The following is a 27,138-nucleotide window of genomic DNA, read 5'->3' on the forward strand; positions in this document are numbered from 1 at the left end:
CTCCTCGTCTGCTGTGTCCCAGAACCACGTGCAGGTTGGGGAGTGGGAGGAGGCTCTTCTGCCTGCGACTCAGGTTCTTCACCAGCCTGGAGATGGAGTGAGGGAGAGTATAAAAGAGGTTAAGGAGAAGGACGGGACACACTAATGAACGTTGGCCGTTCACGGCGGCTTTGTGCGGTAGATTACCTGCTGTGTGTTGATGAACATTGGCCATTTAACATGCAGAATTGTTAAGAAATTAAATGAAAATGACAGCCGATAGGATGACCACCTGCTCCTTTTAACCATTTGCCTGCGTGGTCAGTTTTGTCTGTAAGTCTTTACACCGGCTATATTAGGTTCCCTAAGTTTACAAATCGGCACAGAGCCCATATAAAAGCCATGTCAAATAGGGTTCTGCCATTGGCAACCAACTTCAACACCAGGCATATGAGACGACACACTCACCAGTGGCCTTCGCTGTCCTCGTGCTGCAGCTGGATGACGTCACCGCTCTCGATGGCGAGGTCATCTGGGCCGTCTCGTGGACATTCAGCCGAGGCCTTATATCTGCCTGGAGCCTGGGAGGACAGAAACACGTCTGTTAGACTGGACAAAGGATGTGTAGCGGTGTTTCCTACTAGAGGACGCCTTTAAAACATTTAGGAGCCTCGAGAGGTTCCTTTCAATATTCTGATAAGCATATCTAAAAGGCTGTGGGTGAGGAACGAGGCCACACGGTGTGCAGTAAGTGAGAGTGGTTGTACTGGTGTCGTGGAAAACCCATCGCACCAGCTGAGCAGTGTCCTCCTCCTCGGTGTCTGACTGGTGAGAGGGGTCCTGACCTCCACCCCACTCCTCCAGACCCAGACAGATGTCCATTGTGTGAGGCGTGCCGGGCCCGCCTGGAGATGACAAAACACACGTTTGTTTTGAGTCACATTTTTTGGCTTGTTCCTCTTATATGGTGCCAGAAATAATCAAGGTAAATACTTGGTAACTGTAGCGATAAATGCCCATTCAAATCCTGATGTGCGGCACTTACGGACTCATTAACAAGACGGTAGAGTCAAATGATAATATCAGTAGCTGTGCCTTTTTCCCCAGAGCTCCTCCATACACCCGGTGCTCTTTCATGTGAAACACCTGAGTCTTTAGGGAATAGGGATCGCAATATATGCCAAAATAAATCCAATATCAAGTCAAGGGAGTTTCATGTATCACCTCTCATGACCCAATCACCATTATTACAAGTAGTTACCAGGTATCTACATGATTATGTTATGGGTACATGTCTGAGGGAGTGGTGTACTCACTGTGTCGGTTGCGCTGGTGATTTGGGGAGAGGGACTGTGGGTCTGGACTGCTCCTCCCTGACTGTGTCCTCTGAGCTGAACGACGCCCTCTGCTGTTTGCTGTGGGGAGCGACACAACGAACGAACTAACTCTGTGCTCCCCAACCTCATCAGACATGCTCCAAGTAGAAGCTGCCCTTAGCCACAGATCAGCTTAACGTTCCCACATTCTAACCTTTAACCATTTAAAGGGGAGCTGCAAAACTGACCGTAGATCTGTGGTTAAGGACAATTTCTACCTCAAACTCATCTCGCACCACAATGATGATCTTTCAGACGCCAGCCAAAAGGCCCCACGCCAAGCAACAATGTGACCAAGTGCAAACCAAGCTGACACAAAGACAGTGTGGGCTCTGGCCTGGTACACAGCAGACACATGCCGGCGCATGGAAAGGTATGGTCTCGATTTATCTAGTTCCTGGTTCATCAATGTATCAGTTTGTCTAGATTTTACAAGCCAAATAACTTAAGATAATTCGAATTTAATAACCTCTCAAAAAGCGAGCCCCATCTAAGAAGCAGTTGTCGTGCTGAAAGCATGAGGAAATCAAATGTAAGTTAAAAACATCCAAACCTTTCTGATTGTTTTTGGGGCATTTCCATGCAAAATTGCAAATCCCATGAAAAGATGGGTGTAGTCATTTTGGGGAGCATGTCTGAGATGGAAGGTCTGCTGGGACATCAAAAGACATGAGGAAACGTGCGTCTGGTGAATGTATGAGCCGAATGGAGACGCCTAGTAAAGGAGAGGCAGATGACGGTCAGTATGCAAACACAGCAGCCTGGTGGGTGGTTTAGGTCAGCTGAGCCATGCCAAGCCGGGCCGGGGCATGCGGAGCTGGGCTGAGTTTACCACTGAGCGTCAGGACGGGTCAGTGGCGCTGGGGGCGGGGTCTGTTAGGGGGGCGTGGCCGGGGGCGTTGCCGGGGGCTTCGAGGGCGGGGATTCCGGGAACGCAGACACACAAAGACATCGGAGGACAGCGAGACAAAGTCCAGCCCCGAAAGACAGCCCGTATGAGCCCCTCCGGATGGCCGCACACCCCTGCAGGGGGGAGGGAGGGGAGGACAGCAACCAGACAGCTAAGGAGAAAGCGGGGCCTTCACACACACACACACCTCTTCTCTTCACACACACCTCCTTCTCCTCCTCATTTCCCAGCTTTATACCTGCTTGTTGATATGCTCCCGCAACACCATATATCATATCCATCTGAACAGCTCACTGAACTGCCTGCCACACTCACACCAAGTGGGGAGCTGCTGTGACAACTGAGGGGTGTCCTACAACACCCAACAAGACTGACCTCTCAGACATGGGCGGAGACCGTCGGATGTGGTCTGGCATCTGGATGTCGACACAACGCTCATCTGAGAAAAGAAGCGGAAGAGGAAGAGGCAAAAGGATCGTTAGAAACAAGAGAGGGAAAAGGAGATACCTAGTCAGTTGTCCAACTGAACATACTCAACTGAAACGTGTCTCCCCGCATTTAAGAGGAAGTTCCAAGTTAGGTAGGTGCATTAGGTAGGTGCAGGCTAGGACTATTGATCTGAGATGAGGTGAGTTAAACCAGCTCTTTGAGGAGTGCGCTTTGGAGAGCGATGTGAGTGACGTCCAAACCTTTGAGGAGTTTCTGCTGGCTGGTGAGGATCCTCCGCAGCTCCCCGAGCCAAGCTGTCTTAACCTCCACTGTGGGAGCCTGGGAGATGGAGAAGATCAGGACAGATTAGAACGCAGTCAACGTATAGTAGGAAACACACTTTTCTTTGCATCTTACAGGCATGATTTCAAAATGGCCCTACAATAGCTTAACACATACTGTACCGTAGCAATACAGTTGTCACAACAAATAACAGAACAACACACAGACAATGAACAAGCCAGTGGGTGGTAGTTATTGTTTTTGTCCTTGTTCGGAGAACATAATGCTGCATGAATAGCATCAACAGTCACTTCACAGCAGGGGTGATCCTTACCTGAACGGCGTACACCTCCTCCCTGCCACTGTACCAGATCTCAAACTTCTTCACATCTCCCTTGACGTTCTCTGTAATCCCCACCGCACTCATCTGCCAGGACACACACGCACACACACAGTCTGCACCTGGGGCCTACAAGGACATGCCACGCGTCACGTCGGGCACACTTCAGCTACATGCTACATGGCCGGCCCGCCGACACACACTCCTCCGCCGTGTGAAGGTAAGAAGCTTTAGCGTACATCAAGAGGAGAGCAACGGGTGGTGATGCCATCCGTCACGCCCCGTAAACATACACACACCCTGACACACACACCCACTGACGCCTTGACACGCAAACCAAAACAAACATCCTTGCGACAGGGAGCATGTGTCAGAGTGTGCCGCCTACACACACCTTCAGACAGTGCTTGAAGCTGTAGGAGGGGGTCTTGTCTGCTCCCTCGCCATGCTCCTCCCTGCACTTGCAGAAAAGCAGGGCTCTCTCATACAGGAACAGGTGTCTCTGTGTGGGCTTGAAGCGGGCCAGCTCCTTCATACGGGTGGGGCCTTTCTTATGGCTGATCCACACACTGAAGGAGCCCTGCATCAGCACCCGGCCCAGGTCACACAACTCTCCCTGGGGGGGGGGGGGGGGGGGGGGGAAGACACGGGACAAAACACAGGGTCAGAGATACAGGACAGCGCACTGTGTCACACAGACACACACAGACACAAAGGACAAGTCACCTGGTAGCCTGTGATGGCTATCTGATGCATGGAGTCATTGACTGACTTGAGGAGGTGGAGCATGGCTGCTAGCGCCGCCTGTAGTTCGGAGGTCCCCTCACAGCCTCCTGCACTGTACTTCAGTAGCTCCTACAGCACACACACACACATACACACTAATGTCTGGTAGAGATCAATATCTGGTAACAAAGAAATCCTGAAATTCTCCAGCTGTACTATAAAATAATAGTCCTTGTGCTGCATGTAAAATGTTCCTTATTTTGTCAGATAACAACAGAGAATAACGGGACAGAAAATGGGGAGCAATCCCCATTAACCAGACAGGATTTCTCTCTAGTTTAATCTGTAATCCTTCACGTTCTGCATTCAACTCATTGAAATAAATGTCCCTGGGTAAGGCCAGTTTATGTCACAGTGATGTTAGCACCGACAGGATTTCTCTCTAGTTTAATCTGTAATCCTTCACGTCCTGCATTCAACTCATTGAAATAAATGTCCTTGGGTAAGGCCAGGTTATGTCACAGTGATGTTAGCACCGACAGGATTTCTCTCTAGTTTAATCTGTAATCCTTCACGTCCTGCATTCAACTCATTGAAATAAATGTCTCTGGGTAAGGCCAGGTTATGTCACAGTGATGTTAGCACCGACAGGATTTCGGGGACGCTGAATTATGATTATGAAGTTTCAGCTAATATACAGTGCCTTGCGAAAGTATTCGGCCCCCTTGAACTTTGCGACCTTTTGCCACATTTCAGGCTTCAAACATAAAGATATAAAACTGTATTTTTTTGTGAAGAATCAACAACAAGTGGGACACAATCATGAAGTGGAACGACATTTATTGGATATTTCAAACTTTTTTAACAAATCAAAAACTGAAAAATTGGCCGTGCAAAATTATTCAGCCCCCTTAAGTTAATACTTTGTAGCGCCACCTTTTGCTGCGATTACAGCTGTAAGTCGCTTGGGGTATGTCTCTATCAGTTTTGCACATCGAGAGACTGAAATTTTTCCCATTCCTCCTTGCAAAACAGCTCGAGCTCAGTGAGGTTGGATGGAGAGCATTTGTGAACAGCAGTTTTCAGTTCTTTCCACAGATTCTCGATTGGATTCAGGTCTGGACTTTGACTTGGCCATTCTAACACCTGGATATGTTTATTTTTGAACCATTCCATTGTAGATTTTGCTTTATGTTTTGGATCATTGTCTTGTTGGAAGACAAATCTCCGTCCCAGTCTCAGGTCTTTTGCAGACTCCATCAGGTTCACCATTCTTCCAGAATGGTCCTGTATTTGGCTCCATCCATCTTCCCATCAATTTTAACCATCTTCCCTGTCCCTGCTGAAGAAAAGTAGGCCCAAACCATGATGCTGCCACCACCATGTTTGACAGTGGGGATGGTGTGTTCAAGGTGATGAGCTGTGTTGCTTTTACGCCAAACATAACGTTTTGCATTGTTGCCAAAAAGTTCAATTTTGGTTTCATCTGACCAGAGCACCTTCTTCCACATGTTTGGTGTGTCTCCCAGGTGGCTTGTGGCAAACTTTAAACAACACTTTTTATGGATATCTTTAAGAAATGGCTTTCTTCTTGCCACTCTTCCATAAAGGCCAGATTTGTGCAATATACAACTGATTGTTGTCCTATGGACAGAGTCTCCCACCTCAGCTGTAGATCTCTGCAGTTCATCCAGAGTGATCATTGGCCTCTTGGCTGCATCTCTGATCAGTCTTCTCCTTGTATGAGCTGAAAGTTTAGAGGGACGGCCAGGTCTTGGTAGATTTGTAGTGGTCTGATACTCCTTCCATTTCAATATTATCGCTTGCACAGTGCTCCTTGGGATGTCTAAAGCTTGGAAATCTTTTTGTATCCAAATCCGGCTTTAAACTTCTTCACAACAGTATCTCGGACCTGCCTGGTGTGTTCCTTGTTCTTCATGATACTCTCTGCGCTTTTAACGGACCTCTGAGACTATCACAGTGCAGGTGCATTTATACGGAGACTTGATTACACACAGGTGGATTGTATTTATCATCATTAGTCATTTAGGTCAACATTGGATCATTCAGAGATCCTCACTGAACTTCTGGAGAGAGTTTGCTGCACTGAATGTAAAGGGGCTGAATAATTTTGCACGCCCAATTTTTCAGTTTTTGATATGTTAAAAAAGTTTGAAATATCCAATAAATGTCGTTCCACTTCACGATTGTGTCCCACTTGTTGTTGATTCTTCACAAAAAAATACAGTTTTATATCTTTATGTTTGAAGCCTGAAATGTGGCAAAAGGTCGCAAAGTTCAAGGGGGCCGAATACTTTCGCAAGGCACTGTAAATGCCGCAATATTGTCACAGTGTGCTGCGTAGAAGCGTGTATGTCGGCCGGTTTCACGAAGGTCTGACCTTCAGTAGTAGCTGGTACTTGGTGAGGCGTTGTACTGGTTTCAGCAGGTAAGAGTCCAGACCCAGTTTGTGCTCCAGCTTCTTCTGACACTCCTGTAGAATATGGCAGGGAGATATTGGGAATCATGTGTTACGGTTATTAACAGTGAACCTAATATAAATAATCTATCATTTTGTGCTATTAAAATAATGAATATGTCTGGTATTGTGGTGTAGTAGTAGTAGCAGTATCGCTGAGTACAAACATTGGGCACGAATAGAAAAAATAAGCATGACCTGGAAAAAGTCACAGTCCGAGTACTGCCTCCATAGTGACTCTGAGCGAGGCTTATTCTGACAGTAGCACTCGTACACCTTGAAATTCTCCTTCTGGAAATACACACATACATTTCCAATGACACACCGTCCATGCCAGACTGTGAAACGCATGCGCTATGCCGATTACGTCGACTCGGTGTCAGAGCGATTTCCACGTGGAGGGCGACAACACCACACAATGAATTAACTCTGGACTCCCTAACCTCATCAGACATGTTCCAGGTAGAAGTTCCCCTTAGTCACAGATCTAGGATCAGCTTCACTTTCCCCAAATCCTTTAAAGCGTACCTTGTACCTATGTTTGTCCTGTGTCTTCCTTGGGTGCTACAATTCATAGTTTAAAAAAAATAAAACATAGCATTTTACGCAACCTCTGCCAAGGTAAGCGAAGGAGCAGCCCTGTCATATAGCACGGCAGAGCTTTTTGTTTTGGCAGGTGATGCATAGAATGCAATTTTCTATAAAAAAAACAAACAATCGATTCCAACTCCCCCCTAGCAACTCTCTAACAATCAGGACAGGTAAAGTCAAACAACTGATCATTATAAAAGTATAGCGTGGTAGTGCATGTTGGAAGTCGTTAACTTTATGCTCCTTTGGAAAATAGTGGATTGCTCGGAATAATTACATCGGATCGGATTACATAGGAGAACGTTTTCATCAGAAACTACGGAGTCCAGCACACAAAGATAATAATGCCTTTACACAGGACAAATATAGGTAAAAGTTACACCTTAAATGGACATTTTTGCTGAAGTATCACCTGACACCGACTCGGCGGAGTCGGGGGTACACGCCGCCAAAACTCATCGCCACATAACTCTGAGTATCGTGGAGTTGAGAATTCTCAGCTGATATAGGTAAAGACATTCTTCACAAACAACCACAGACAAACTACCAGGGGTATTTAACTCATACCCTACTTGGTCCGGATCCTGCTGGTTCTGTTCTACCTGATAATTAATTGCACCCACCTGGTTTCCCAGGTCTAAAATCAGTACCTGATTAGAGGGGAACAATTAAAAAATGCAGTGGAACTGGCTTCGCGGTCCAGAGATGAGTTTGAGGGGTTCCTCACCCGCTCCAGAAAACAGGCCCCTACTCCCTCTGGGGTCTCTAGGCAGCCCTCCAGGTCATGGAGGAACACCCTGTAGAACCCAAGAGGTCATGAGTCAGAGGTCAAAGACAGATAAGGTCAGTAGGTCGCACCCTAACCACACAGAGCAGCAAACACCACCACACAGGCCCCTATCCAGCACTCCTCCATAGATAATGACTAGCCACCCACACATCCATGCCACTGAGCCCCCAGTGTTTGCCAGTTCCCTCTCTCGTTGGCATAATCAAACGCTTGTTAGAGCAACTGGCATTTAACACTAGTTAGAGAGGCTCTAATTGGCTTAGGGCCTCATGCAGTCATCCAGTTTAGATTTCAGCCCAGCAGGGGAGCGCTCCCAGCAGGCAGGATATATAGGAGGCAGACAGAGCCCCTCAAACAGTTGTACATAAACTAACTCACACAGCTGGCTAGAGGAAACTGGCTAGTAGCTACTGTACTGGGGAGATGGTTGTTTTTAAGATGGAGCAGTTGTTCAAAAGAGGTTATGATGATGCAATTACTGCTTTAATCTTACAGTTTTTTGAGACTCCAAATGCCTATAGAAAACATGACCGACTTCTCACAAGTCAATGACAGTGCTGATCTTTCCTCTTAACTACAGGAGATATATATATATAGATACACACAATGCCTGCGGAAAGGATTCAGACCCCTTGACTTTTTCCACATTTTGTTACGTTACAGGTCTATTCTGAAATAAAATATGTTTTTTAATCCTCAATCTACATACAACACCCCATAATGACAAAGTGAAAACAGGTTTTTAGGAATGTCAGCTAATGTATTAAAAATAAAAAACAGAATTACCTTATTTACATAAGTATTCACACCCTTTACTATGAGACTTGGAATTGAGTTGAAATTGAGCTCAGGTGCATCCTGTTTCCATTCTTGATGTTTCTACAATTTGATTGGAGTCCACCTGCATAATTGAAGGTCCCCAAGAACACAGTGGCCTCCATAACTCTTAAATGGAAGAAGTGTAAAACCACCAAGACTCTTCCTAGAGCTGGCCTCCCGGGCAAACTGAGTAATCGGGGGGGAATTGCCTTGGTCAGGGAGGTGACCAAAAACCCAATGGTCATTCTGACAGAGCTCCAGTGTTCCTCTGTGGAGATGGGATAACCTTCTAGAAGGACAATCAGGCCTTTATGGTAGAGTGGCCATACGAAAGCCACTCCTCAGTAAAAGGCACATGACAGCCCACTTGGAGTTTGCCATGAGACCATGAGAAACAAGATTCTCTGGTCTGAAGAAACCAAGATTGAACTCTTTGGACTGAATGCCAAACATCATGTCTGGAGGAAATCTGTCACCATCCCAACGGTGAAGCATGGTATTTTACCCCTATTTCGTCCCAATTTTGTGATATCCAATTGGTAGTTACAGTCTTGTCCCATTGCTGCAACTCCCGTGCAGACTCGGGAGAGGCGAAGGTCGAGAGCCACGCGTCCTACGAAACAGCACCGCTTTTTGACACGCTGCTCGCTTAACACCGAAGCCAGCCTCACCAATGTGTCGGAGGAAACACCATACAGCTGACGACCAAAGTCAGCGTGCAGGCACCCGGCCCGCCACAAGGAGTCACTAGAGCGCAATGTGACAAGGACATCCCGGCCGGCCAAACCCTCCTCTAACCCGGATGACATTGGGCCAACTGTATGTCGCCTCATGGGTCTCCCGGTCTCGGCCAGCTGCGACACAGCCTGGGATCAAACCTGGGTCTGTAGTGATGTGTCTAGTTTTGTGATGCAGTGCCTTAGACCGCTGCACCACTCGGGAGGCCCAGTTTTTTTAAAAATATAAATTAGAAGAAAACAAATCTAAAAACCTGTTTTTGCATTGTCATTATGGAGTATTTTGTAACTTTATGAGGAAGAAAAACAATTGAATCAATTTTAGAATAAGGCCGTAACGTAAACAAAATGTTAAGTCAAGGGGTCTGAATACTTTCCAAATGCACTGTGTGTGTATATGTATGTATGTATGTATGTATATGCGTGTGTGAGCATGCATGTTTGCCCTTGCCAACTGATGTTTCCTTGCCTGCTGTGGAAGTTGTAGATCTCAGGCATGTTGCCAAACAGGACGTTCCTCTTACTGCGCAGGATGGGGGGCAAGAGCCCCGCGAGGGCCGGGTTCTCCATCTCTCCCCTGTAACCCTACACAATACGCACATAATCAGAATACAAAACTCACTGTCGTAATCCAGTAATAGCTGGGGAAAACGCTGCTGTGCTCTCACCAGCAGCACTGACAGCAGCTCCTCCACATAGACCCTCTCTGTCTCAATCAGCTCCCTCATCACGTGACTGTGGAGACACAGGGCCAGAGGGCCTCGTTAGTATTCTGTCTGAACATAAGGAATCAGGAAGACCACAGCAGGAATATGTAGAGGATGAGAAGACAGACCGTTTGAGAAGGTCTGGGCTGTCCTCTCCCTCCAGGCTGGAGAGCAGGGAGCTTCTATTCTCCTGGTAGTCATGCATCACCTCGATCTGAGACGGCCAGGACATACAGACAACCATTTTAATGAACCTTTATTTAACTAGGCAAGTCAGTTAGGAACGGTGGGTTAACTGCCTTGTTCAGGGGCAGAATGACAGATTTTTACCTTGCCAGCTCGGGGATTCGATCTAGCAACATTTCTGTTAGTGGCCCAACGCTCTAACCACTAGGCTACCTGCCGCCCCTACATGGAGGGAATCCACCTAATGCATTTTCAGTTGCCATAACATTCCCATCATATATGTCATCATCACAGCCACAGTGACGTGTGTGAACTGTTCTATACTAGACTTTCATCTTTCACGTCCTTCTTCGACCATCTCACCTTTCTGGAGGCGGGGCTTTTCCGGGACATCCTCTTCCCAGGGAGTGACAGATCGAAGGAGAACTTCAAACCGTCGACACCTGCAACACACGACCTCTCAGCTGAACTCGATAACACTGTAGGTTTCTATGCTTTTGATGAAACACCAGACCTGTCTGGACAACATGCTAACAATGCTAAGTACAGCATATGTCTCCACGTATGCTTTGATGAAGCCATGACGTGGTGTACGGCACAGTAGTTAACACTAACATCACCCGATAGAGCCATCATTACAATGAGTAGATGCTTGCGGCGATTTGACGATGATAGTAGGTTTGAAAGGTCCTGCGGGACCAGGTTGTCCGGTCTTTGACCCCGGGGATGACTGTTGGTCCAGGGTTTACACTTGATACTTCTCTTCTGATGGACGGCTAGTTAATCATTGGTAATAAGCAGCTTGCAGTGGAACTCCAAAACTACTATATCCTCTAAGAACACATCACCCAAAGTACTGTCTGGTGTAAATGGCTGACTGACTGTATCTGTTTGATCACGTGCTCCTCACATACCCTAAGACCAGCATGTGTGTGCGCGTGCACATTATCACACTAAATCAGAGCCAACACATTTATCTTCATCTCCCCTCTTATTAAGGGGTTTCCTTCTGTGTGTGAGAAACACACCCACGCGTCACACCTCATTATTCATTGGGTGCGGTATGGCTAGCTTTGTTCAGCCCTGCCTGGAGGCGAGTGGTAGATGAAAGGGTCTTTGCCGTACGTGGTTCATATACATTATTACCATACAGTACACAGCTAGCATCACGGATAACCGAGTATCCCCCAAGGACTGATTATAGTGCTGGGCTCTAACAGCTAGCTCATTGGTAACGGTGGACCTCTAACTGAGGTCGAGCACAAAGACCCTGGGCTTCCTCATTACTGGAGCCTGTGGTTTGCTGTTTTGATTACTGCTTTGTGGCCTGGAGGATGGTGTGTGAAGCCCTAGGCTGAGGACACGGACGACACCCAGTACCCAGGGGAGAGGGACGGCTGTCAGGCCAGAGGCCAGGGGAGGGCTGCATACACAGGGCCTGGGAAACAGCAGAGCCCTGGGTGGAGGCCTAGCGGAGCTGGATAATTAAAGTGTGCTGTAAGCCTCTATAACCCCAAACAGTCAACTGTAGTCTGATGTTCTTTAATCTACTGTGACAAATGCTAATGTACTGTATCAAGTGTGATTGAATGTGTGTGATTGAGTGTGTGTGGTGTGTGTATATTCCACTGCCTCCTCTTACCATGTTTGGGGGAAAAGAGTGGGGACTTGGAGCGGGGCGGGCTCTCCGCCCTGGGGGCCACTAGTTGGATGGGACGGACGTGTTTCTCAGCCAGCTTCCTCAGACAGACCTGCCTGTTGTGGATCATCTCCTGCACCACCGTGTGCTTCTCAAATGTTTCCCCTATCTGGACCTGGGGAGGATGGAAGAGGAGCTTAGGACATTCATATCGACCCAAAACCTGTATTGAGTGTTAGTTAAACAGCCGTTTATAGCCTTTATGCAGTCTTGAAGGTTGCCTGAAGGTACCATGACCAGAAATTAATGCTTGTATAAGTCCTGCAACATTAGATATATTATGGGGTGATAGAAAACATTGAGAATGGATTATACACAAATGGGTCAGGAGAAACATTACAGAGGGGGTTACTCTTTAAACCATAAGGCTGTTTGTCAATGTGAGACACTGGCTTGGTGTTGGACCTGTATCTCTGGGGTGAGGACAGACTCAAACTCCACGGCCAGGAGGTCAGGTCCTGAGCTGAGGAGAGACGGAGCCCCCTCCAGGAATCTATCCATGTCCTTCAAAGCAGCCTGGGCCCCCTCCTTAGACTGGAACTTATCCACCAGCTGCTGGGCCAACAGGTAGGCCCCATCGTCACACCAACTCTGGGCCTATGGAGGCGATAAGACAACGATGTCGCACCGACCAGTCACATTCGGATATACGGTAGCACTTGACAGAGCATCAGCGTGGTTGTTTGTGTATGATGTTAGATTTGTACTCATCTGTGTGCAATAGTGTAAACAGTGTGTGTGTCCTCTACCTGGCCGAGGCGTAGCAGCAGCCGGTGGGCCCGGGAGAGGTGTGCGCGTTTCACCCTCAGAGCATTACTGAGCGTGTCACAGCGGTGACGTAGCTCGTTGCCGCGCTGCAAGATCAGGGCCATGGCATAGTGGTGACTGGCTGCCAGCTGGTGCCCATGGAGGATGATGATCTGGGCACTGACCATCTCCTCCTAGCAACACAACCAGGACACCACAGTCAGTTACATACAACAAGACATGGCATACAGGAGGCCTACATACACACAGCATCACAACGGCAAATACACTTCAATCCGAGCTACACAACCAATTGTCACGGCCCCTCTGCAGTGCAGGGGCGGTTCCTCCTGCAGGCAGAGGGTCGTTAGTGATTGGAGTCACCTGGGCTCAAAGTATCCTCCTCCGTTTTGCATAGTTTTCACTCAGTCATTCACACACACAGATTCATGCATCCCTGCACTTTACATACAGTGCCTTGCGAAAGTATTCGGCCCCCTTGAACTTTGCGACCTTTTGCCATATTTCAGGCTTCAAACATAAAGATATAAATCTATTTTTTGTGAAGAATCAACAACAAGTGGGACACAATCATGAAGTGGAACGACATTTATTGGATATTTCAAACTTTTTTAACAAATCAAAAACTGAAAAATTGGGCGTGCAAAATTATTCAGCCCCCTTAAGTTAATACTTTGTAGCGCCACCTTTTTCTGCGATTACAGCTGTAAGTCACTTGGGGTATGTCTCTATCAGTTTTGCACATCGAGAGACTGAAATTTTTTCCCATTCCTCCTTGCAAAACAGCTCGAGCTCAGTGAGGTTGGATGGAGAGCATTTGTGAACAGCAGTTTTCAGTTCTTTCCACCGATTCTCGATTGGATTCAGGTCTGGACTTTGACTTGGCCATTCTAACACCTGGATATGTTTATTTTTGAACCATTCCATTGTAGATTTTGCTTTATGTTTTGGATCATTGTCTTGTTGGAAGACAAATCTCCGTCCCAGTCTCAGGTCTTTTGCAGACTCCATCAGGTTTTCTTCCAGAATGGTCCTGTATTTGGCTCCATCCATCTTCCCATCAATTTTAACCACCTTCCCTGTCCCTGCTGAAGAAAAGCAGGCCCAAACCATGATGCTGCTACCACCATGTTTGACAGTGGGGATGGTGTGTTCAGCTGTGTTGCTTTTACGCCAAACATAACATTTTGCATTGTTGCCAAAAAGTTCAATTTTGGTTTCATCTGACCAGAGCACCTTCTTCCACATGTTTGGTGTGTCTCCCAGGTGGCTTGTGGCAAACTTTAAACAACAATTTTTATGGATATCTTTAAGAAATCTTTCTTCTTGCCACTCTTCCATAAATGCCAGATTTGTGCAATACACAACTGATTGTTGTCCTATGGACAGAGTCTCCCACCTCAGCTCTAGATCTCTGCAGTTCATCCAGAGTGATCATGGGCCTCTTGGCTGCATCTCTGATCAGTCTTCTCCTTGTATGAGCTGAAAGTTTAGAGGGGCGGCCAGGTCTTGGTAGATTTGCAGTGGTCTGATACTCCTTCCATTTCAATATTATCGCTTGCACAGTGCTCCTTGGGATGTTTAAAGCTTGGGAAATATTTTTGTATCCAAATCCGGCTTTAAACTTCTTCACAACAGTATCTCGGACCTGCCTGGTGTGTTCCTTGTTCTTCATGATGCTCTCTGCGCTTTTAACGGACCTCTGAGACTATCACAGTGCAGGTGCATTTATACGGAGACTTGTTAAAAAAGTTTGAAATATCCAATAAATGTCGTTCCACTTCATGATTGTGTCCCACTTGTTGTTGATTCTTCACAAAAAAATACAGTTTTATATCTTTATGTTTGAAGCCTGAAATGTGGCAAAAGGTCGCAAAGTTCAAGGGGGCCGAATACTTTCGCAAGGCACTGTACACCATACATTATGATACTTTCACACCTCATTCCTTTTTCATTGTTTAAAGTTAATCGTTTTGGTTTACAATAAAGAACCTTTTTGATTGGCCTATACCGGTTGTTCGCGTCCCCTCATTTTTGCCACAGGCTATGAGCCGGCCTGTGACACAATGCTATTACCAAAAGCACGAGTCCCTGAGAAGACAATCTCTGCCAACCACAGTATACAGTATGTGTAACCCCGGTCCATTGATCTGATCAGGGAAGTGTCCCCTAGTAAACACTGACCTGTGCGTGAGCCTCCAGGATGTCCAGGTCTCTGAGTGTCTGCTCTGTCTGAGTCAGCTTCTCCCCTGACGACGACATCTCTCTCTCCTGGGACGCCAGATGCTCCAGAGACAACTCCATCTGACAACGAGAGAAAGACATTAGTTAGAGACGTATATCCCTCCCAACTTCAAAACGTCCCATCCGATCTCAAATTGAACTGTACACCACGTGTCCTCCCTGTTCTAAGAGTTGCCTCTCGACAATGAATCAACCATCATCAATTATGCAATTGATCAGTCTCACCTCCTGGAAGCGATGTTCGTATCTGAGCAGCTGTAAGTACTGTTGCAGTTTTAGATGATGCTTCTCAAAGAAGCCGTCAAAGGCTGACTCCATGCCCTTCAGCTGAGCTAGTAGCCTGAAGACCAGAGACAGAGGTTATAATCAAAAAAGGACCTTTATTTAACTAGGCAAGCCTCCCCTATCCTGGACGATGCTGTGCCAATTGTGCGCCGCCCTATGGGACTCACAATCATAGCCAGTTGTGAGACAGCCCGGGTTTGAACCAGGGTCTGTAGTGACACCTCTAGCACTGAGATGCAGTGCCTCATACCGCTCCGCCACTCAGGAGCCCCATGGCCACTCTTTAGGCAGACCATATAAAAACACACACCTCTGCACAGTCTCCCAGTCCAGCCTGACATCCCAAAGTGAATCCTCCTCTCTCCCCGAGGCCTCCAGGCTAGCCAGCAGGTGACGACCCTCCTTTGATACTGACCGTATCGCTTCCTGTAGAAGACAGACAATGATCAAGACAGACAAAATGGTTATAAAATATCAGGGTGAACATGTAGACTGGCTGTCAGTTAGTCTGCCACTGATATAGAATTGTAACATATTATGATAGAGTCTAGTGTAATACATAGTGATAGAGGACTCATCATAGATATAACCCATTTTAGCATGGACATTGCCATTGAGGGCTTCCTCCATTTTAAGGTAGTCAACTGGGTGGGGATTTCTATGAGTTGGGAGCAAATCAGCCAATGAAGAAAGGGAAAATCTATTACTTCAAATGGCACTGCCCACAGACGGTATAACGGCACAGATACAAAGATGAGTCCTCTACCTCTATGGTGTAAAAAGGGTTGCAGTATACCTTGAGTTTCCTGTACTTGTCAGTGTGGGTTGAGAGGAGGCGCATGATGGCGGTGCCCTCAGCTGGCAGTTTGGTCTCAGCCAGCTCTGTGCCAAACGCCTGCAGCATCTGAGCTATGTCCTTAACTGTCACCGCAAAGCTCTCTATGGCCTGGAGGGGAGCCAGAGAGCACACACACACACACAACACAGGGAAGTCATCACAGTGTTTCTAAATGTATACTCTGATGTCATCACTCAGAACTGTGTAAACATACAGGCCAAGTTTGAATGTGTTTCTCTGCATCAGATATGTTGTAACAGAAGTGTTGGGGGTTCTGAGTGGCTGCATGGCGGATGCTATGTAAGTGTAAAGTATGTACTGTTCTTAGAACGATCCAGTCACTGTGGCAGTAGTCCAGGGTTCCACCAAACTCAGAGGTCAGTTGGTTCTCATCAACATATCTCAGTAGGTCTGTCACAGAGCTCAGCATCACCACCTAATAAAGGAGAGCTACAATAAGCTGCACATAATCGACTGTGTGTAGTACTACGCACACTTCTTCAAACATGAGATGCCGATGCCGTGTGGTGAAGTGTTGGATTTGGCCTCTGATCTGCCTTACTGGCATCTTGAGCATGAAGTCCTCCTGGCTGAAACGGAAGCCCAGGTCTGTGACGGTGCGCTGGAAGAAGCTGGTGGGTCTCAGCACCAGCACCAGGTGGAGGTTCCCAGGGAAGGAGGCCTGGAGACGGAGAGGGACACAGTCACACCCCCGGGGTTGGACAGTGAGCTCTGACCTTTGACAATTCCTGGACCATGTCTTTACCCAACACTACGCCAGAGTCTGTTCACACTTCTGGATGCATAGAGGGATAGGCATTTGCCAGCATCTGTCACTGACAGGACATATTGACTGCACTAACAAGCAATCATCCGCAGTCAGACAAAGCAGGCTCACCCACTGTCAATCAGATAAGGAAAGCCAGACATATCCTGCCTGCTAGTGCCTATCACCGGTGTATTAAAGTTGCAGTCAATATCAAATGGATTCACTAAACAAGAGCAGATAGTAGGTAGTCTGTATTTTTTAGGGATGAGGTGATTTTCAGAGTGATTTCCTGCGTCAGATCACAAGTAAAGCAGTAGGCTAAGGATGACAATCTGATGAGCTAAATTTGAAAAATAATGCTCACAACCATTTTTCTCACTCGACTGCGGTGGTGAAGGTCTGCTAACTAACAAATGGGTTTGGTTCGATTGAAGTTGCCAGCTGTTAAAGCGTGAACATGTGCAGCACAGAACATCGACATAAAACAGTGGGAAATTGATTATTCCCAAAAAGACCGATGCATTCGGTTATAGAGCTCTTTGACATTCATTTGTCCTATCTAAATCTAGCTTCAGGCTACCGCAAACATAAACTCTGCCCTTCAAGCTCAGCATGCTAAAAAAAATATCACTGCTCGGTTTGCATTCATATAAGCAAGTTATCTTTCTCGGTCTCACTGCATCAACCGTATGACTAAACTCAAATCAGGCTCTGCACCGCAGTGCTACGCCGAGCAAGCTGATGTCAGTGACCGATGCCGCATTCACTCTGCCCACCCAAACTCAAGCACAACTATTTTAGCACGTAATCAAACTATGTAATAAGCGCGTTACCGGGCTCTTCCGTGTCCTGTGCAATCCTCGGCGCTGGTAACTCTCAGCCATCGTGTTAACAGCCATTTATGCGATAACGCTAAAACCTCGCCCGTTCCGTCGCTAACAAATTGGTGCCAAGTTACTTGGCCCCTCTACTCCGCTGCATCAACATTGCTGCCACGAGTAGGGTGGCAGCGCTGTCTGCAAGCTCTCCCTTCCTCTAACCTTCTCGACTTCCCGCTCTCCCTCATTTTCCGCCGAAATATAGCGTCATCGGGTAAATATCCAAGTAGCGGAGTGCTGGCTCTGCATTTTGATTCTCTCACGACGGGACTTTATTTTCATACAGTGAATACAGAACAATTTATTAAGAAAATGATGTATGCGCAATAATAAACGGTGACAAAACTGCAGTATTTTAATGAAAACCGCACAAGAGACCATCCCGAAACAGCAGGAATTGAGTGGAGATAATTCAGCACCATGGACAACTCCCCAATCTGACGTCGTCTGATAGTATTGATATTCTGAAGGTCTTTTTTCCACAGCAGCAAATCTTCCGTTCTTTAGTGGGATAGGGCCAGGCCTAAACTAGCATCGTTACCATACTTCCACATTAGATTTGATTTGGTTTCCGACCTTTCTTGATTTCTTTAAAAAGTATTATTATTTAGTGTACTTGTTTGACGTGTTACTGCATTATTAAGAGCTAGTAACATAGGAATTTCGCAGCCCCCTACAATAAGATATGATAAACTGTGTATGCGACCAATAACGTTTGATTTCATTTCCACATGCACGAGAGTGCATGTATGCACGCGAGAAAAATGCCATGACTTTAACTTGCTCACCGCAATTCGGGCAAGTGCTGTTTTGATAGAGGTCCATGTATCCAGTCTTCTGTCTAAAATGATGATGAATTTTACACCTGGCTGTCTTGCTCTGCAAACACAAGAACCAAAAGTATTTGAACACATGTACCTTTCACTGAACAAATGTATACTTTTACTGATAAAATGTGCAGGTATAGTACCTAAAAACTCTGATAATATGCTAAATTCATTTGACAACAAATTATATTTTTTGGTACAGAAATAAGGACTGCAGAGTGAATACATTAGATATGTTTACAGGGACATTCATCTACTCTTGTGACCTGCACTCATCCAATGATATGATCCCTCCTCCCTAGGGTATACCTGCTCTGAGCTGGCACAGAGGACATCACTAGGGCATCGAAATAGATGATAGGATAGGGAGCATCTAGTGCCACCTGTGCAAATAATTCTAACTCTGGACTAAAGCAGGCACACACTGCACTGCAGAGAAAGAGAGAGTTGTGAGAAGAGAGAGGGAGGGCTACAGAGATGAATATTAGGAGGGAGTGTAATATGATGGTTCACCCACCGAGGTATGAGGGTGAGGTATGTTAAGACTTTGGCTAAAGATTCCTCCGGAATGTCGCTGAAAGCCGAGTATTCTGGGAGGGTCACGATCACGCTAGAGTCCTCACCACGCCCCCCTGCGAATAAAAATGATTTTCATAGGAACAATCACACTCAACAATGTGTTAAACAATTGTATTACGTTCTTTGCGGACGCCTCATTCAAATAGTCGACACGTGTTGGATTAACTGAGCACAGCGGTGTCAGTTTCAACATGTCACTACTACTTTTACAGCTCGTAGACACCACCTGAATCTATACAACCAATGTAAACACAGGTCAGAGGTTATGAACCCTCAGTAGTGGGACAAGACTAAGTAAAGAGCCCCCACCTGACAAGTAGGCCACCTGCTTCTCAATGTAGCCGTCCACCTCCTTCATACTCATAGAGACTGACACTTCTGTGGGAAGGGGGGTGGGGGGGAGAGAGAGAGATTAGAATAACAGGTCCCAATGAGGGCTCTTTCAACCTGTCACACAGTGGTTATCATTCATAACTTGTCCCATAAGAATGATGAAATAGCAGAGAGAAATACTGCCACCCAGTGGTCATATGTAAAACAACATTACAGTAGTAAGAAAGGTAACAGACTCTCAGCTGTTTGGTTCAAGTCAGTCAATCGAGGTGGGTCTGGACCCCTTCTATCCACTGTGTCATCCAGGCTAGAACAGCAGGAGGCAGTCACTATACCTTTCCATGCCCTTCTCCCGTCACCAGGTGAGGCAGCAGGAGGTCATATACTGTTTACACTACAGGAGGCTGGTGGCACCTAAATTGGGGAGGACGGGCTCTTGGTAATGGCTGGTGTGGAATGGCATCAAATACGTCAAACACATGGTATGAGCTGTCCTCCCCTCACCAGCCTCCTGTGGTGTACACCAAGCTGTGGTGGCAGGCAGCACTAACTCACTCCTCATTCCACAATGTTGAAAGGACTCTACACTGCATGTAACATAAATATACAATGATATAGTGGGATGATTGAAGCCACACTGAAGAGTAAAAGTCGTATATAGTCATATATAATGCTCTGTGGTCGACTAGTTTATGCATCCGATCACTTGATTCACATACACTCAGTCTCCTTGTGAATAATACACAGTATTAGTAAATATGAATAGGATTTCATACACGCAGAGAGATGCAGTATAAGGAGAGCGAGAGGAGTTGTGTAGGGAGAGTGAGAAAGAGAGATATGCAGGGTAGAGAGAGAGAAAGAGGGGGGAGACCGTGTCCTTTTCCACATCGATGTCGTCGGGGGTAACAGTGTCTGGCGGGGAGTCAGCGAGTGGAGGGGTAATGAGCTCTGCAGATCTCTGGCTTGAGTGTATCAGAGAGCTTGGAAAGGAAACATGTAGGACTCATAGGCAGTTTCTAAATAGTTCATGGGGGGTAGATAGTGGATGTACTCCTGGACACACTGCATCTCTTGTACAGCTGACGTCAACTATGTCTACTATGCAGCTTCACAACCAATGATTTTGTCATCCCTTAATACGGCACAGCATATGACAGAAGACACCATTTGTGACTGTAATTTAGAGGCAATCTAATGAGAAAAGGTGAAATATCCTTGTCAGGCTACCCATCCATATCGCTCCGGCAAAACGCCACGCCCACTCTTCTCCACGATGGGTCTGGATTATCCCCCCTCCCCAACGTCTTTTGGAACACAAACACATTCTGAACGTTCTGATTGGTCCCTGAAAACGATAGGTTGGGCCAGAGCCAGTCTACATGGTGACGTTATCCACTTTGATTGGTTAGATTCGTTAGAGACGATCCAATCGCTGATTAATTTGTTTTGTACAACGCCCCTCATTTTGACGTCACACAAATGAGTTCCAGGATGGCAGATTTAGAAAATGTATGTCGCAATCGATAGAGCAGCGGAATTCAAATCAGGATGAGTCGTCAGGCAAGTAATATCCGGCAACCAGATACAGTGAATTCGGAAAGTATTCAGACCCCATGACTTTTTCTAAATTTTGTTACGTTACAGTCTTATTCTAAAAATGATTAAAAAATAAGAATAATAATCCTCACACTACACCCCATAATGACAAAGCGAAAACAGGTTTTAGAAATGTTTGAAAATGTATTAAACATAAAAAAACAGAAACACCTTATTTAGAGACCCTTTGATATGAGACTCATAATAACGCTCAGGTGCATCCTGTTTCCATGATCATCCTTGAGATGTTTCTACAACTTGATTGAACATGATTTGGAAAGACACACACCTGTCTATACAGGTTCCTACAGTTGACAGTGCATGTCAGAGCAAAAACCAAGCCATGAGGTCGAAGGAATTGTCCGTCGAGCTCAGAGACAGGATTGTGTCGAGGCACAGATCTGGGGAAGAGTACCAAAACATTTCTACAGCATTGAAGATCCCCAAGAACACAGTGGCCTCCATCATTCTTAAATGGAACAAGTCTAGAACCACCAAGACTCGTTCTAGAGCTGGCCGCCTGGCCAAACTGAGCAATCGGGGGAGAAGGGTCTTGGTCAGGGAGGTTACCAAGAACCCGATGGTCACTCTGACAGAGCTCTAGAGTTCCTCTGTGGAGATGGGAGAACCTTCCAGAAGGACAACCATCTCTGCAGCGCTCCACCAATCAGGCCTTTATGGTAGAGGGGCCAGACGGAAGCCACACCTCAGTAAAAGGCACATGACAGCCCGCTTGGAGTTTGCCAAAAGCCACCTAAAGACCTTCAGACAATGAGAAACAAGATTCTCTGGTCTGATGAAACCAAGATTGAACTCTATGGCCTGAATGCCAAGTGTCACGTCTGGAGGAAACCTGGTACCATCCCTATGGGGAAGCATGGTGGTGGCAGCATCATGCTGTGGGGATGTTTTTCAGTGGCAGGGACTAGGAGACAAGGCAGGATTGGGGGAAAGATGAACGGAGCAAAGTACAGAGAGGTCCTGAGTGCTCTGGAGCAGGTTTTCATCAAGGACCTCAGACTGGGGTGAAGGTTTACCATCCAACAGGACAACGACCCTAAGCACACAGCCAACAACACGGGAGTGGCTTCAGGACAAGGCTCTGAATGTCCTGGAGTGGCACAGCCAGAGCCCGGACTTTAACCCAATCGAACATCTCTGGAGAGACCTGAAAATAGCTGTGCAGCGACACTCCCCATCCAACCTGACAGAGCTTGAGAGGATCTGCAGAGAAGAATGGGAGAAACTCCCCAAATACATGTGTGCCAAGCTTGTAGCATCATACCCAAGAACACTTGAGGTTGAAATCGCTGCCAACAAAGTTTTGAGTAAAGGGTCTGAATACTTATGCAAATGTGATATTTCAGGTTTATTTTAAACTGGTTTTGCTTTGTCATTATGGGGTATTGTGGGTAAAAAAAAACAATTCAATCCAATTTAGAATAAGGCTGTAACGTAACAAAAATGTGGAAAATGTCTTGGAGTGGGAATACTTTCTGAAAGCACTGTATGATAATAGGCAACCAAAACAATTCTGAGAGACTTAACAGCACACACACTGCAGTCGCCTTGCCTGCTCCTTACTGTAGGTATTATACTATACAGAAGAGCCACGGAGAAAGCTTGTGCTGCAGGCAGGCTGGCTGCAGTGTTTTTAATATGCGTGCTAGTCTGTGATCCCAGGATGAGACTCCGCCACGGCCCCTCTCCAATCAGCACTCTGCACCACTCATCACATGGTGTAAACCACTCGGTCTCTGCTTGGCATGCTAAACAAGATGTCTGCACAACACACCCAGCCTCCAAATCACGCCTTCTATTTTGCAGCCACACAGCTAGTAAATAAATATTCCCGCTGACTTGATTCATCAAAGCACCAAAGCCTAGTCAGGTGACTTCACTGAGTAGTGTTTGCTGCTTCAAAACGCAAATAACCTGTGTTTGTTCTGCCCTGGCCCAGAAAATGATATTCCCCATTAGGCATAAGTGGGTCCTGAGACAGACTCCCAGACAGCTGGACAGATTAAAGGCTCAGGGTAAAGCAGGGCTGGCCAGGCTTTGGCCAGGCATCGTGTCCCTCCTGATGACATACTGTAGTGGTTGATCTGTGATAGTCCTGTGTCATTTGCTGAGAATTAGCCAACCTGCAGTAGCTGGCACAACTTTCTTGTAGTAGTCCAACAAGATTCTGGTTCTTTTCATCCCTCTTATTCCCGTGCTCATTTACTCAAGAACCCCCCCCCCCCCCCCCCCCCAAATAGATGATCATCAACAGAATTTAAATAGTTTTTCTCTGCAAAGAGATTGAGTCATTTAGACGTGAATGGGACACATTTTGCCTAGGTAAGACCCTGACAAGAAGGGTGCCACACAGCCACTCAATTTCAGTGCCATCACACATGACTGGCACTGCCCGTGCCATGAGGCCAGTATGTGGGCACACTGGGCGGGCTGATGAGGGCAGAGACTTCTTCCTTCAGCCAACAGTCACTGATGTCTCAGAGGCTACATTGTGTGGAGAGAGAGAAAAATATACTGCATACGCTGTCCACAGCCCTTGAGACATAGGGAGACAGGCACACACATGCAGTCCCTCAGGTTTACACACGCCGCACACACACACACAAACACATTTTTTACAAGGGCCATGACTGTTTTGAAGTCAGCAGATATTTTTTTTAACCATCCAGGGCTTTCAGCGTTAAGGGGATTATAGTGGTGGGCTATTGAGGGAAAGTGTTGGAAATGACTCACACGACCACCTGGGCTCATGTGAACGTGATGTGTCCGATTTATCATCTAGGTTTCAAGCTGCTCTTTTTTGCCCTAGCATCAATATGCAGCAAAGCTAATGTGGGTGGAAATGAAATTTAATTTGCAATTTTCTGTTGTGAACTTGGACAGATATATTTTTATAGCTCAACATCTGCACAGACATTGCTTACTTTTTATATGAAACATACCTCTTACCAATTGGAGTCTGTTTATCATGTGCCGACAGGTATCATTGAAGAGGTGTGTTATGGCGTCGCTATGGACCGCAGTCTCTCAGCCTAGAGATCATATTACTTACTGTGAAGGTTCAGGATTAACTGCAGGAAGCATTCTGGGGCTTTAAAATGACAACAAAAAAATAATCACACAACCCATAGGAAACCCTGTATGCCTCGTTTCTTCACACACGCACACAGAGAAGTAAATGATAGACAGGTTAAAATACAACCAGGTGGAGGGAAGTGAAGATTTAAACGTACACACAACTGATCAGTTACCTGTGTGTGTCTGTGTGTGAGAGTGAGACTGTCTGCCTGCAGGTTTTTCCTTCGTCAGATATAAACGTACTGCAGTGCCTCCAGCAAACTCCACCTGGTTAAAATAGAACCTCCGGAGGATGACCTTTTCCCCCCAATGTCCCCATTACCTTCACACACAGCCAACACTCCCACGAGGGACAACACCTTCACACAGGGACAGGGACAACACCACCACTACACAGGGACACCGCCACCACTACACAGGGAAAGTACAGGGATAGGGACAACCCCGCTTCCCAGGGGAAGTACAGGGACAACCCCCCTTCCCAGCGGAAGTACGTGGACAAGGACAACCCCCCTTCCCAGGGGATGTACAGGGAAACCGGCTCCACAACAAAGCAGTGCCAAAGAGGGTTAACCAACACAATCCTACTAGTCCTCTACAGAGTAGAGAATCAGGTTTACTACAGCTACAAATCACCACCATCCAGGAGCAGTACCCAGACTGAGTCCAACATACTGTCACTACATCTCCAAAGAAAATAGCCCTTTCCTCCTCATGTACTTGATTCCAATAGAAACTAAAGGATAGAGGAGAATGGTGTAAAAGACATGGGCACTGCTTATCACCTTGTCTGTCTTCTGTAGTGTCTGGGCCATGACAGGGATGCAGTGCCACTCGTTTTCATTATTTCATTGTCCAATCTGTCCATCTGGCTGCCCTTACAGGATTCATCCCCCAATAGAGGAATGTATTGTTTATGACTAGACTTCAAAAAGCTGCGAGCAACCATACAGAACTCTATCTTGATAGTTTCCCTAATCAACTCAGTCACACAATACATCTATTTTGTATTACATTTCACTGACGGAACGGTTTGTTTGGCATTTCTCCAAACACACCAAGATGTGGAGTGTACTTAAAAATATCTCCTCTGTGTATGATCGCTATGGACGAAAACTATCCCCCCAGGGTTTAAAAATAGCACATGAATCCCTGCATGGCTACATAGGGACCCACTGCTGGATGCAGCAGAAACCATCCAATCAATAACACACAATATAGACCTTAATTAAACTGCCACTATGCTTTAAATAGTTTCTATCATGACACCGTTATGTTTCCATATACCACACTTATCATCATTACATTATATGTCTCCATATACCACGATATGTATGCCAGTGAGAGGGGGGGGGGGGGGGGGGGGGGGGTGTAAGGGCAGTACAGGAGAGGTACTCACGCTGCAGTGTGTTCTCCAGCTGAGAGCCAGCCTGCAGAAGGCTATGGTAGCAATCCATTTCTCTCTCTGGCTTCTGCTCCTGTTCAGTCTCCACCTGCAGTGAAACTGGGCCCATTCCCTTGCCCCCCTACAGGGCTGGACTGGCCTAGTAGGCCTGGTGGTGGATAACGGCTGCTGTCAAGGCCTCACATCCTCCCGACTATCCTACGGTCCTCTCCGCAGTCCAACTCCACTTCCAGGAGGAGGTAGAGAGGAAGCTTCAGCCCACTTGTCCCTGGAGGTCTAGGGATCCAGTTCGGATGCTCCCTGGGGCTGGCTCGGGAATCCTGAGTCACCTTGAGCCGCATCGAGCGCATCCACAGAACCACACAGAGGAAGAAGTGGGGAGGTCCACACAGAAAAATATATGGTAGATTTTCTGGCTACTGTGTACAAGGCAGAGTCCTGCTGCAATGAAGCACTTCTCCCTCATATATATATATTACACATACAGAGACACAGAGAGAGAAAGAGAGAGAGAGAGAGAGAGAGAGAGAGACAGAAAGCGAGGGAGAGAGGGAGGGAGAGGGAGAGAGGGAGAGAGAATACACACTCACATGCAGAGTCCAGAGGGGGAGTGCCTTATTCTAAACTGCAGCCGCTAACCCGTAGTGAAATCCAGTCTGCCGTGTCAAAATAAACACTGCCCCATCCGTATGGATGCCTGCTCTCTCCCTCTCTCTGTGTGCCCTCCCCTTATCCCTCTCCGTCTGGGTTTTAGTGCGTCAGCTCTGCCGCTGCTGAGGCACAGTGGCTCCAGTCCTGACACACTGCCAACTCCCTCCCAACTTTCTCGCTCGCTTAAGACTCCTCCTTTCTGTTTTCTTCATCTTAGTGGCCATTAGATTCCTGTAGCAGATTGTGGGCTGATGCCGCACAGCACTGAATAGCTGACCTAATGCATACAGCATCATGCTGGGCTATCGGACACTAGAGTCGTATTCCATGTCATTTCAGCAAGCCATGACACCGACCATCCCAGATTGTTCTGAAATGGTCTTCTATGGTTAGAAAAATTAGCATTTCTGCAACATTGTTTTGTTCAAATATAATTTGATCTCTGAAACATCAAGGTAATTGATTGTAACCAAATTGGCCATTTTAAATGTAATGGACTAATTTAATAAATATAGTACCTTACATCTGATTTGAACTGAACTTTTTTCTAACAATGAGTAAGACATGAGGAATCCAAAACAAATGGTCAAACACCACCCACGGAACCCCCACACCAAACCCAACAACGAGTATAGAGTATCTGTTCTCTATGGCTGACAAGTAGTATGGAGCTGCGGTTCAGAGCATTGTTTCTTCATCCTATGTAATGTATTCTCCGTGATGTTTTTTTCTCCCCACTGTTCAGAGAAATTAGTCATTGCTTTTAGGTTAATGTCCCATCCTACATCCTGATCATACCAAGTTCTGACCACT

The 27,138-nt window shown here is 46.5% G+C and overlaps 1 protein-coding gene across 5 annotated transcripts; it reads right to left on the minus strand.

Annotated features, from left to right (window-relative positions):
* LOC110488758 (proto-oncogene DBL) lies at positions 1-26,433 on the minus strand. Of its 5 annotated transcripts, XM_036942903.1 has the most exons (30): positions 26,265-26,432; positions 25,669-26,003; positions 19,548-19,616; positions 19,177-19,291; positions 18,621-18,711; positions 16,748-16,867; positions 16,505-16,621; positions 16,144-16,293; positions 15,658-15,773; positions 15,288-15,402; positions 15,003-15,122; positions 12,800-12,991; positions 12,456-12,647; positions 11,994-12,165; positions 10,715-10,794; positions 10,294-10,379; positions 10,127-10,193; positions 9,928-10,043; positions 7,840-7,909; positions 6,720-6,812; positions 6,444-6,536; positions 4,043-4,171; positions 3,711-3,932; positions 3,311-3,403; positions 2,955-3,033; positions 2,641-2,704; positions 1,296-1,394; positions 772-884; positions 448-560; positions 1-86 (listed from the first exon to the last, which is right to left on the minus strand). In XM_036942903.1, the coding sequence occupies exons 2-29, from the start codon at positions 25,781-25,783 to the stop codon at positions 544-546; spliced, it is 3,105 nt and encodes a 1,034-aa protein (XP_036798798.1). In that variant the 5' UTR covers positions 25,784-26,003; positions 26,265-26,432; the 3' UTR covers positions 1-86; positions 448-543. The 5 variants fall into 5 exon arrangements, with proteins under 5 accessions (XP_036798798.1, XP_036798797.1, XP_036798801.1 ...); XM_036942902.1 differs by having other exon boundaries at positions 25,669-26,432; XM_036942905.1 differs by lacking the exons at positions 1-86; positions 448-560; positions 772-884 and adding an exon at positions 922-1,131 and having other exon boundaries at positions 25,669-26,433.
* Positions 26,434-27,138: the final 705 nt, after the last annotated feature.

The sequence above is a fragment of the Oncorhynchus mykiss genome, chromosome 14 (assembly GCF_013265735.2).
Source record: "Oncorhynchus mykiss isolate Arlee chromosome 14, USDA_OmykA_1.1, whole genome shotgun sequence".
NCBI classification, from domain to species: domain Eukaryota; kingdom Metazoa; phylum Chordata; class Actinopteri; order Salmoniformes; family Salmonidae; genus Oncorhynchus; species Oncorhynchus mykiss.